General features: G+C 35.6%; 2 protein-coding genes across 5 annotated transcripts in view; one reads left to right on the plus strand and one right to left on the minus strand.

The window, feature by feature from the left end:
• The window catches only part of SCAF4 (SR-related CTD associated factor 4), a 73,585-nt gene extending 70,278 nt beyond the window's left edge, over window positions 1-3,307 (plus strand). For all 4 annotated transcript variants that reach the window (XM_070942620.1, XM_070942619.1, XM_070942616.1 and 1 more), the window contains one exon: window positions 1,333-3,307. In XM_070942620.1, the coding sequence (XP_070798721.1) occupies window positions 1,333-2,153 (821 nt within the window). In that variant the 3' untranslated portion in view covers window positions 2,154-3,307. The remainder of the gene's footprint in view (window positions 1-1,332) is intronic.
• Window positions 3,308-4,336: 1,029 nt separating this feature from the next.
• Window positions 4,337-12,216, minus strand: SOD1 (superoxide dismutase 1). Its single transcript, XM_070942622.1, has 5 exons — window positions 12,077-12,216; window positions 8,088-8,181; window positions 7,647-7,716; window positions 5,491-5,608; window positions 4,337-4,644 (listed from the first exon to the last, which is right to left on the minus strand). The coding sequence occupies exons 1-5, from the start codon at window positions 12,173-12,175 to the stop codon at window positions 4,534-4,536; spliced, it is 492 nt and encodes a 163-aa protein (XP_070798723.1). The 5' UTR covers window positions 12,176-12,216; the 3' UTR covers window positions 4,337-4,533.
• Between the last annotated feature and the right edge of the window lie 455 nt (window positions 12,217-12,671).

Raw genomic sequence — 12,671 nt, forward strand, 5'->3', positions numbered from 1 at the left:
AGGCTGCTTAGCAAATATAGATACAACCCTCAGCCTACCCCATTGGTATACTGTAGGGGAAGGAGAATTTTGTTTCTTTTAAGCAAGAAAGTCTTGGGTTTAAAGTATTTCTAAAAACCAGACTGGAGTCTTGTGTTCAGGACATTAGGTATTTATAAGGGTTTAGAATTATAGCTATGCTTACTGATGTATGGAAAGACAATGCTGAAACAGATATACTAAGTACATATTAAATAAAAGTTGTAATTATTATCAACCAAGTGTACATAGAATTAAGGACCAGCCTTAAGTCAATAATATATTAGATTGCTGAAAATAATGTGCCATCGATTGAAAAATGCACACACTTTAATTCTTTGTGTTTTGACTCGTGTCAGCTTTACAAAGGAATGGGAATTAGTTGTGAAATGTAATAGGATGTTTGAAATGCAATTTCAGTTCATACTTGGACTTTATGTTCTGCTCTGGTTATAAGATTTGGTATAGAGTTGAAAATTACATTCTTTTAATTACTGAATTCCTATTTAAATGTTTCTTACAGATGAAGATGGGTCTGAAATACTTGTATGGCATAACATATTATAGTTTTGTTAAAGCTTTAAAGAAAAAAACTTCCAAAAATTATTCTGGGTACTATAAGCCCAATTTTATCAGCAAAGCATTTAATGCAAAATCTTTAAACAGCCCCCCCCCCTTGTTACATATATGTATATGTATCTTAAAATGAATTCTATCATTTTAAGTTTCTGGAATAGATTTTGGATTGATGCAGGGTAGTTCTTAACTGGAAGACAGAAAGCTTGTATCAATGCAAGTTTTTGAGATGATTGCAGAATTGTAATTTGTTGTATATTAGATATTGAAGGTTAGAATAGGCCTATTAAAATAAGAGGCATTTAAATGGGGCATGTTGATTAAATGGTAGTGATCCACAGATAATCTATTTAATTTTCTGTCCATTAAAAAAAACTGAATGAATTTCATGTGCAACCTTCTCCAGTAGCTTATTTTGCATAATTGATATTGAGCTGAACTTTCAGAAAAATGGTATACAAGGGGTTTGAATTATGTACTCTTTCATAGTGTTTCAGTTTTGGTAGACCATGCTTTTTGAAAAAAATTGAAGGCAGGTCTCTATTCACTAAATTTTAAGTGTATTGATAAAACTATTAATAAAAGCCTGTTTTAATGTTGCATGCTTCAATGTTTATAAACATATTTAATGTTACAAAAATTGAAGCCTGAAAAAAGAGCACATCTTCTAATCTTTTGAGAGATTAAATGTGAACAAGAAGTATCTTGTAATTAATTACATGTTTTTTGGCTTACTAGGTACTCAAGGAGTTACATCTAGTCCAGTGATTGGGCTTCAGACACCTTCTACTGGCCTTTTAGGTGCCCGACCCGGTTTGATACCACTTCAGAGACCTCCAGGAATGCCACCACCTCATCTGCAACGGTTTCCAATGATGCCACCTCGGCATATGCCTCCTCATATGATGCACAGAGGTCCGCCTCCAGGGCCAGGTGGTTTTGGAATGCCTCCACCTCATGGGATGAAGGGCCCTTTCCCACCCCCAGGCCACTTTGCAAGGCCCAGTGGAATGCCTGGAGGTGGTCCAGGAGGATCTGAGGATAATAGAGATGGAAGGCAGTTCAGGAATGACAGGCCACCATTTACTCCACATAGAGACCAAGAAAGGTTTGGAAGGAGGTCTTTTGGGAATCGGATAGAAAATGAACGTGAACGCTATGGCAACCGTAATGATGACAGAGAGCATGAACGCCTTGGTAATCGTGAAAGGAGAGAATGGGGAAGAAGAAGCCCCGAACGTGATAGACACAGAGACTTGGAGGAAAGAAATCGGCGTTTCAGTGGACACAGAGAGAGAGATTCTAGAGATAGGGAACCCCATAGAGAAAAAGATGAAAATCGAGGAAAGGAGAAACCCGAGTTAACAGACAGAGTAGATGGGGTCAAAAACTATGAATCTCAGAGCAGTAAAGTAGAAAACACAGACTCTGTTTCAGAACTTAATAAAGAGTCTGAACCTATTGGTGTGAAACCAACTGAAGAAGTAGCATCTGAGTCTACCTCATCTCTTGAAAAACCTGAAAAACCTACTGGCTCAGCTGTGGAAGCTCCTCGCTAGAGACTGGAATTTGTCAAACATTGGAGTGTAGAGCTTTAGAATTGTACAGTATGCTGTATATTTGCTTTTGCTATATCACAATTCCCCCATAGTTTATGGGGACATGTAAGCAATTTGATTGCTTCCCTTCTATTTAAAATAGCTACACAATAACATGAAAAGAAATAAACCATTACCCATTTTCTGCTGTAACTTTTTTAAAGTTTTCACTTTAAAAAGTTTACAAATCAGACTTAGAAGTGCTTTCTATTTTTTTTTAATTTAAGTGAAGGTAAAATGGTGAAAGCTCCTAAAAATAGGGATGTGTTTTTAATAAACTCTATTTTCATAACAATCCTTAACGTGTGCTATTCTTCCTATGCTGCACTGAAGTGGTAAAGAATTGTTCAACATCTTAAAAGTTTGAACTAATGCTGTACTGGAGTCTAAATTAGACTGTTTAAATCTGTTAAAACTGTTTGTATAATAGTTCACAGAAGCTAAATATGTGATAGTTACATTGATTATAAATTTATGCATTTTAATTAACTACATTAGATAAAAATTAATAGCTTTTAAATGTTTTAAGAAATCTGGTGTTTGCAGTGAAGTCACTTTTTTTCCTGGCCATCCAATTAATGCCGTGGTAAATGTTGCCCTATAAATAAGTTCCTGGACTTATGCCAGCTCCTGTGGAAAAACTTTTTTGGTGATTTAATCCATTAGTATGTTTGGGCTTGTTCACCTCCTCCAAATTACCACTGTATTTTAATGTGTCTTGGAATAGAGTATATGAAAGCAGACTACTAAGGTTTTTAAAACGACTTTTGCATACTTTTGCCAAGTAACCAAGCTATTTAAGCTGGCTGTGTCATCGTAACTTTGTAGTAAGTGAAAGAAACGAGTATTAACTCCATTAGCAAATGCCAGCAAGCCTTAAGAGTAATATACATTTTATTCCTTGGTTTATTCTATACAGTGATACTCTTATTCAAAATTGCAGCAAACAGCAAATACCGATGCCATGAAATTTTTGTTTTGATTTGGTGTGTCTCAGATAGCTTGTTATGCTCACTTAAGCGGAAGTATAGATTCTTCCCCTCCCTCCACTTAATTTTTGGAAGATGAATTGAGGCAAAATTATTCTTTGCAATAGAATAAAAAATAACTTTATATATTCTTGTGAAATTAATTTGTAATTTGTTTTGAACTGTTTCCATACCATTTATCAGCATACCAAAATTGATTCTAAAATTCATTTAGTAAGCAGTCCCTAATTCAGTGAAGATCATCATGTATGTATGAATAGAAATGATCAATACTTGCTTGAAAAAAAAGTTCAGTGATATAAAATTTCCATGCGGCGCACTCACAAAGCTCTCAACTTGTTGGCCCGCATTTTGTTCTAGATATTAAAACTCTTAATGGATTATAGTCCTCGCTAGTTACCATGTGGTGAAACAGACTTGTGTGGACAAAGCATATATATAGCCAAGTACAGTGTAGACAGCTTTTAAGACAAGGCCATTAATTTGCTCCAACACAGGTAACCACTACTAACAATTCTGATTTCTCTGCCTTTAACATAAAAAAAAACAAAAAACAACCAGATTCACTAATGTTTTTATTTTCAGCATGGTCTTCTATAACAATGCTCTGTGAAATTCCATCTTTATATGATAGGATTAGCAGTATAAAACCATTACTAAATTTAGGGTTTGTTTTGTTTTAAATGCCATACAGGATTTTGCAGATTTGTTACCAGAGTTTGTTATCAAACCCTTTAAGGTCTCACTTTCCATAGTGAAGTGGCAGGATTTCTGTTCAGCAACTGCCTTTATAAAGGTAATGTAATATAGTTATGTAGACTTCATAGATTACTTAAATGAAAATATTTTTGTTGGTTTCTTGTAAAATTTAACATTTTAAACCACATCCCACAGGAAGCAGCAACAGTTCTTATATAGAAAGTTTGGATAAATATTTGGGAGTATGTGGTCTCCAGTGATCAGGCTGTCATTTAAGATTTATTTTGACCAGTCTTGATTTATTAAATAAAACCTAGAATGAGAAGTCGCTGGATTTTTAAAGAAAAGGATTATCAAACTAGCATTACAGCGATTTCAGATGTCCAAAGCATTTCCCTTAGAATGTTTTTTTAAAAAACTGCACACTCAACATCCATATAATACCAATACTCTGCATTTGTGTTTTACAGCACTTTAATAACAGATTAAAAGGTAAGGGAAAAACAAGACTTGCCAGCTTAAATTCCATTTAATACAACCATAATATTCTTTTTTAAACCATAACAAAGCCCAGTAACGGGCAATTCTACAAACACATTTATATTCCACATACTGTACTGCTGCTTCTATTCATTGTCACTCATAGAAGTACTTTATGCTTTAGCTAGGCCAACTACTCCACAAGCTAGACGAGGACCAGCATTTCCAGTTTTCAAGCTCTCTTCATTTCCTCCTCTACCCAGGTCATCCTCCTTTTCATGAACCTAAAAGGTACAAATCAACACATTCAAGTCAAGGCCATTAGTTAATAAAATTGGAATTTTATTCTCAATTTTCAGGGTTGTTTTTTTAAAAAAACATGTCCCTTTGTTGAATTATATATGCCTGCAAGAAATTATATATTCTACCATATCTTAATATGAAGAAGAAAGCATCTATTAGTTTAACAGTAAGTTAAAATTAGTTAAGATACTGGCAATCCTTTGCTGCAACAAGAACATAAAATGCTTACGGGATACGGAGCAATCTTGTTCCAGAGCAAGCAGGCCTCATGAGAAATATGAGCCATCATAGTATGAAAATTTACACTTAAGTTCTAGATAAATGCAATTAAGGAATCAAAAAAGGATTACTGCCTTCAGTGTTGTGTTGTTATTCCTATATGCTCATAATACAGCTACCAAATCTGGATAGTTTCCTCTTCATGTGTGGTGAATTGCATCTCATAGCATTCTTTGTTACTGGCCAGCCTGATTTGGGCCACTGGCCTTATGAATGTTCAATATTCCTAGTGTACAGGAACATCTTTCTATGACGATTAATCTGAAAATTTAAGCATATGCAGAACTGTATCTTAATATTATGGACCTCTACTGGATATTTCTCCATCTATAATTCATACCAAGGCATCAGGAAATCTGGGCTTAAGGATGCTATAAGCCCAGGTTTGGTCAATGGGTTCCATATCAACGGTTTTACACATGAGTCCCTGCTGATTACCACCTGAAAATTCTGGGTTTACTAATTTAAAAAAAAAAAATGCTTACAAAGGTCACTCAACTTATAAAGGTTGAGTGAAAGCCAGAATAAAAAATAATTCCCCGACTTACCACCAAAGAACGTCCAATAATTGAATGTGGTCCTGAGAGAGAAATACACTGGTCCTCCATTGACACCTCTGCAACACCTGACTCATTTGCAATTACATTTCCAAGATCACCAACATGCCTGGAATAGAGTTGTTTCACAGAGTTAACAATAAAACCTGACCAACGTTGTCTTTCATACACAATTTTCTACAGTATTACCTTCATACGGCTGTTTTCAAGCTGTACATGAAAGTCATGTTGATCAGTTTTTAGAAATTTAGATTAGAAATACTATAGCCAGCTAATAATGCTCTTAACAATATGTCAATATTTAGGTATTAAACATTTAAAATTTGCTGTAAACAGAATCTTCCACAAATGCAATATCCAGTTACACTTAAAAGCCCGTAACATTAGTCTTAAGGCTTCACTTGTAGAAATAATCTAAGTACACTTCAATGCCAAATACAATGCTAGTTGTTTAAAGTTTTCCTATTGCAGCCATTGCCTTTTTTACACTTATCATGAACAAAATACTGGATCTCCTTTTGTGTAATTCTTAAAGCAGCAGCTGTTAATGACATAGGAAGAGAATTTATAACTATACAAGTTTCCAGAATGTCCTGAAGAGTTCTGCTGGGGTCTATTTGTAATATAAAGCTACAAATACAAATTGATATTTTCATTATAATTCATGTGTATACAAGTACTGATGCCTTTAATTGTATGGCTGTATTTTGCTTGTTCAAGTAGTAACTGTATTTTTATTTTTGGCAATGCTGAATAAACTGTATGAAGCACAAATCTCTTGCTACGTCTTCAAACTAGTATATAGAAATACAGAAATATTCCCCTAAATATTCTAGCTTGGTGCCTCTGAACAGGATACTAAGGAAAGAACCCGTTCATTTAATAAAATCTGGTGAAAAATCAATTGATTTACTTATCAAAATTATACTCCATCCCCAAAATGACTACAGGTAGTCCTCGACTTCAGTATTGTTCAAAGTTACAGCAGCATTGAAAAAAGTGACCTATGGCTGTTTTTCACACAATCACTGTAGCATCCCCATAGTCATATGATTAAAATTCAGATGCTTGGCAATTGACTCATATGATGGCTGCAGTGTCCCCGAGTCATTGGGATCTTCTTATAAGTCAATGGAAATGCTTAATAACCGTGTTAGTAACTTTACAATTGCAGTGATTCACTTAGCAGCTATGGCAAGAAAGGTCATAAAATAGGGCAATTGTTTTGCTTGGCAACAGAATTTTTAGGCTCAATTGTGATTATAAATTGAGGATTACCTGTATTTTTAATCTTTATAAACCTCTTAGAGAGCACATCAGTTGCCATTTCTTAAGGACACAATATTTAGGGCTGAGATTTAAAACAAATGTTTCAAAGCAGGGGTCACCAACCCCTGGACTGTGGACCGGCATGCCAGAAACTGGACTGCACAAACAAGCAAAGTCCCACCCGCAGGATGCAGGCAGCACACGAAACCACGGCCCCTCTGGTCCGTGGAAAAACCCCTCTTCATGGAACCGGTCCCTGCTGCCCAAAAGGTTGGGGGCACTGTTTTAGAGAGAAAAAGGTGGCCAAGTCAAAAGCTGGAGAACAAAATAATATAGGAAACGTTAAGTTACTGAAGGAAGCAGGTGTCCCCATGAAGTACAAAAAGCAAGCAGCTAAAAAAGGTGCTAAGAATAAATGGAATTAATAATTGAAGAGATAATGAATGAAGAGACAGACAAAACAAGCTAGCCATAGGGCCATTGTACAAAACTGGAGGTTCAGAGACTTAACTTATATCTTGCATGAGCAGGCACAGATAAAAATTTCTGAGATTGTGAGCTGAGTCACTGGGCACATGCACGCCTGAAGCAACCGTTTGTGTGAGCAGCAACTTTAATGCTTCCAAGAAAGATGCTTGTTTTACACTAATGAGCTTTGCAAATTATGTCTTTCAAATATTGTGAATAGATATGTTATTAAGTTAGTATCTGTGATTATTCACACACTGGGAAATTTTTTGGAAAACTTCAAACAGAACACATATATCTAACCTGAAGTTAAAGAATTAGAAAGGTGGTCTTGGTTTGCAAAGTGCAAACCCACTCTACCAGAAGTTACCCTTTAAATCACACATAGGAGAAAACATTTTTATACATACCTTATTTCATCCTGTGGCCCACCGTGAGTTTTCCCCTCAGGATTGAAGTGGGGACCTGCACTAGTACATCCTGTAACATACACAATAATATGCAAGTCAATAAAGATAGCTTTAAAAATAAAACCTAATAGAAAAACTCTATTATCTTATAGGTATTTAAGCTGGTTCGATCTATATATTCTATATAACATATACAAACTACAAGCATTCTTATTTGTTAGGATATACAAGAAATCTACCATTTGAATTTGAACATTTGAAAAATTGTCATTGTTTGAATGATTTGAAAAGCATTCAACACTTATCAGTAGATGAATTTCATTTCTTCCATTTAGAAGTTAAATGAAAAATAATCAGGCATTTATTTATCATTTATCCATAATTTTAGGATTACAATCTGTATTCATGGTTATCAGAAAAATGTTAACACAAAAATGTTACCAGTTGTGTTATCTCCAAATTCATGGATGTGGAAACCATGTTTCCCTGGAGTCAATCCTTCAATTTTTCCTTTAACAATTACTTTTCCATCATCCTGAAATATTAAAAAAATGCACAATAATGTTCAAGCAGTAATTTCACAAAAGAGTCTTAAATATGCAGAATTAAAATTGTTCCTCATATAGAAAGTAATTTAATAGGAATTTAGAAAAAAATGACCCTATATAGAATCAGAATCCAAATTAAGAAACAGACCAAATCAAAGAATACATTGAGAATTGCATGATGAATGCACACATATCTATAACCCCAAACTGAATGCTGTTATGCCATATAGCAGGATTAGCTATTTCAATATGTGTACCATATACTTTTTTTTTTTTTTTTTGCTTTTGCTTTAATTTGTATGCCGCCCTTCTCCGGAGACTCAGGGCGGCTTACAATGCATTAAGCAGTAGCCTTCATACTTTTGTATATTTATACAAAGTCATCTTATTGCCTCCACAATCTGGGTCCTCATTTCACCTACCTTTGAAAGGATGGAAGGCTGAGTCAACCTTGAGCCTGGTGAGATTTGAACTTGCAGTAATTGCAAGCAGCAGATGTTAATAACAGTGCTTTAGTCCACTGTACTATAAGCTCTTCCTTGATTTTAATATGCACATTTTCAATGCCACAACCAACAGAGGTATATGATATTAACAAGCATATGCATATATTTGTTAATATCTATAGTATAAAACTCCTGTTTCAATTTTTCCCAATCTTGGCAAGCAACCTTTGTAGTAATTTTATTATAAAAATAAAGCTAATACAAACTAAAAATAGAAAAGAAAAATAATAAAGAATATTTTTTTTATAAAGAATTGACTTCCTCTTCATTATAAACAACTTTGGTAAATTATCACATTCTTTTAAAATACAAATGATCTCTTCTTGCCAAATCCCATCTCTTATCTATAAACAAATCCTTAAAATCTCGTTCAGTCCTGATCAGCAAAAGTCTATTATAGATTACCAGAGATAACAAACTTTATATCACTTCCTTTTATCAATCTTGATCTTTAATCTCTTGAATTAGAGTTTTACCCATTCATAAAATGATGGGTTTCAACAGTCAGGCTAAACCACAGTCAACCATTTCTCTCTACCGTCCCAGTTTTTCTTGATTACTTTTATTTTTTTTGCGGAGGGAGGGCGGGTGGCATTTCCAAACAAAAAACACCAGGCTGTAATTGCCTACTCTTTCAAGAATAGCTTTTTAGGAATAACATATTCTTACAAAAAGCTGTGCAGGTTACTACTCTGTAATTAATAAGAGTATTTTAAAATATCAGATGGATGAGGAATTTGGCAAAAGCCTGAGTTCCTGAGGCATGTCAAAGTCTGAAGCCATGAGATAACAACATATGCTAAAAAAGAGATTAATCCCTTGAAAAGGCTTGAATCTTTGGCAGTTCTGAACCTCCTTCTACAAACAGCTTTCAATTTTAACTACCCTATGGAGGGTAAAACTCCCACCTAATTTGATGGCAACCAAGAATGTAAAGTTCTAAGAACTTCATTAAGAAGAGCCCTGTTTTACCAATCTCTTCTTCTGGGACTTTTTTTTAAAGGGGTTGAACCCTTAGATTTTAGTGGTTGGCCAAAGATGGCAAGTATGTCATAGAGTATAAATCCCTCCATTTCCAAAGACTTTATCTATGTAGTCTAGGGGTGTCAATGTAGTCCAGGCTACACCCACCCCAGCTACAGGAAGGGAAAAAACATCACAAAACGAGTTTGACACCCGTGATGTAGTCCAACACTAATGTAGTCTGTTACACTATTCCCAAAATCTAGGCCAAATTCCAAAGAAAGGTACTTTAACTGTTTAATAAATGTGCAAAATTCACAATCATGGGGTAAGTTTATTTCACAGATTCTTTTAGAAATTACCTGAAAGTTTGTAACTGTTCTTTCATTATTTAGATAACCATTAATGCAAGTATTTCATCAGTGGCAACAGTAGTTACTTATTCAGAGATCCCCCCCCAAAGTTAACATATTGCAGCATTAAAAACATGAGATGTTGACCTAATGCAAAATAAGTATTGCATCACTAACACCCAACTATGAGAAACTAATAATTGTATCAGTTGAGAGCTACTTTAGTATGATTAAGCCATCAGGCTAGAAACCAGAGGATGAGAATTCTTAGGTGCAAAGTCAGCTGGGTGACCTTGGGCCAGTCACTTTCTGCCAGCTCTAGGAAGGAGGCAACGACAAACCACTTTTGACAAATCTTGCTAAGGCAACTGCAGGAACTTGTCCAAACAGTCTGAGAATCAGGCCCAATTAAACTAAAATAAAAAAAAATAGGTAACTGATATCAACTAGAAATCATATTTTATTTTAATACATGTGCCAAAATGATTTTCAAAACTGTTTATAATGAAGGCACAAGCTTGTATGTTTTTTAAACCAAGGAGAGTATTTTAATGGGACAAAGCATGGTTCTTTTTAAAAATAACTTTAGTTTTCTATAAACAAATACTTTTCAATTTCAAAGGATTAAATGATCAATATAAACAAATACACAAAAATATTACTGGAAAATATACATGACTGTCACAATGTTAAATGTAAAGTTTCTATTGAATGCTTACTTTTGAACAAATACATTTCTTAAAATCAAACAATGCATTGAAAAAAATCCTCTATTGTGTGAATTTTCAACTGCCACCACTACAAGTGTTTGAAACTATTCTGCAAACAAGTTAAATTCTACAGCTGATCAGAATTGATTCAAATATTTCAAAGCATCCCTTTTGCCACACTTTAAGAGCTGTTAATTATGTATGTGGTCTACTGTTGCCAGCAGTATACCACATACATAATTAGAGTACATACAAAGTTGATGCAATCTATTAAATAAGTAAACAACCCATGTATGAATGTATAAAAGATAAATACTATATCTAATATTTCCTAAATAGCATACAAAAAAAATCATCTATCGTAACTCTAATCCACGGCTTCATCTCCATTTCAGTTTCCCATGGCAGATGTATACTGAGCACCCACATAACCTTTATATTGTGTTAAGATTTTATTTATGAATAGGCACAGAGGTTGCAAAACCTGTTTGTCCAGTGAGGAGAATTCAAAACTCATACTCTTGTCTTTCCCAGCTTCAAAAGCAGGCATTAAAGTCCTCTTCTAAAACTATGACTCAGCAATTATTCTTTATGGAGCAGATTAAATAAATCTGGAGCATGTGCATCTTTTATTACAGAATGGACAACAGAGATGCTCTCTGAGGATCCTGAGAAAGTTTTGGGGAAGTTACCCTCACTGGAAACTAAAAGAAAAATCATAACCTCAAACAAATAGGATGTTAGTTTCATTGGTCCAGATGTTATTCTGCACAAAGGCAATGAAAAGGGAGATTAAAAAATGCATGATAGAACTAAAAATCTGAGCAAGAATTAAAAACTATTTTATCTACCCTAGCAACAGCTATTTTTTTAAAAAAAAAATCCCAAACTCGAGTTTGCAGTTTCTGTTATTTGGTATTTGGTATTTCATAACTCCTCCTCCTCCTCTACAACCTTAATCGATCCAAATCTAAACAGATCAAGGGCAAATCAGGATAAAGTAGCAATAGTAGAAGTTTAGCCTCCAACCACAGTTGTGCAACTAAATCCAAATTTAGTTAACCTGATTCTGCAACCTTTCGCAATTAGGAAAGAAATCAAATGGACTTCTCCCAAAAGAACGGGACCCAGGGTACACGAGGTCTCCACTTGCAATATTAACCCGGTTATCTGGGACATCCTCTTCGGTTCAGCATCTCAGCCCGGGAATAGCCTACAAAAAAAGCCGATCAGGGACTTCCAAGCCGCAGCTTCCAACGTGGGTACTGCGTAGCCTTCCAATTTACGCTTCCTACAGCGAAAGGGAAAAAAAATCTCTTTCTTAAGAATAACCCGGGAGCCAAGCCTTACTTTTTGCTCAAAGTAAACGACGCCGCTGACGTTGGCCTTGCAGTTGGGGTCGCGAAGCAGAATGCAAACCGCTTTCCGCGACGCCATATCTTTCGCCATGTCTTCGACTGCAGCAGCTTCGCCCGCACTGCAAACACCTCTCCCCGAGCGCTTGCGCGACGCCCCCTTTCATCAGCGTTTTATAGCCTCCGGGCTTTCTCTTCCTACCAATCACGAAGCTTCGTTGAGCTTCTAAGACCTGCCTTCGCGGGACGACGAGGCCAATCTGTGAGTCGAAATTGAAGTGGTTTTTTTTTTTCTTACGCAACCAGAGAGAAAGATTAAAGGAACCGGGCCGCCTTTGCTGAGCTAGAAAGCGTGAGGTCACGTTTTGTTCGCTGTCTTCTAGTGGACGCTCAAACATAAATGCCCGGTCCCTTAAGAGCAATGAAGAGGCGCGGACATCAACTCCCAGAATTCTTCAGCCGACTCTGTGAGAATTCTGATAACAACCAGTTCTGCTGGCTGAGGAACTCGGAGCGTTGAAGTCCGCGCCTCTTCAAACTGCCAAGGTTGAGAAACACTGCCTTAGAGAATGCATTTTATTACCATTTTC

The sequence above is a fragment of the Pituophis catenifer genome, unplaced genomic scaffold (assembly GCF_029215685.1).
Source record: "Pituophis catenifer annectens isolate HBS135680 unplaced genomic scaffold, rPitCat1.0.hap2 SCAF_4, whole genome shotgun sequence".
In the NCBI taxonomy this organism is placed as follows: domain Eukaryota; kingdom Metazoa; phylum Chordata; class Lepidosauria; order Squamata; family Colubridae; genus Pituophis; species Pituophis catenifer.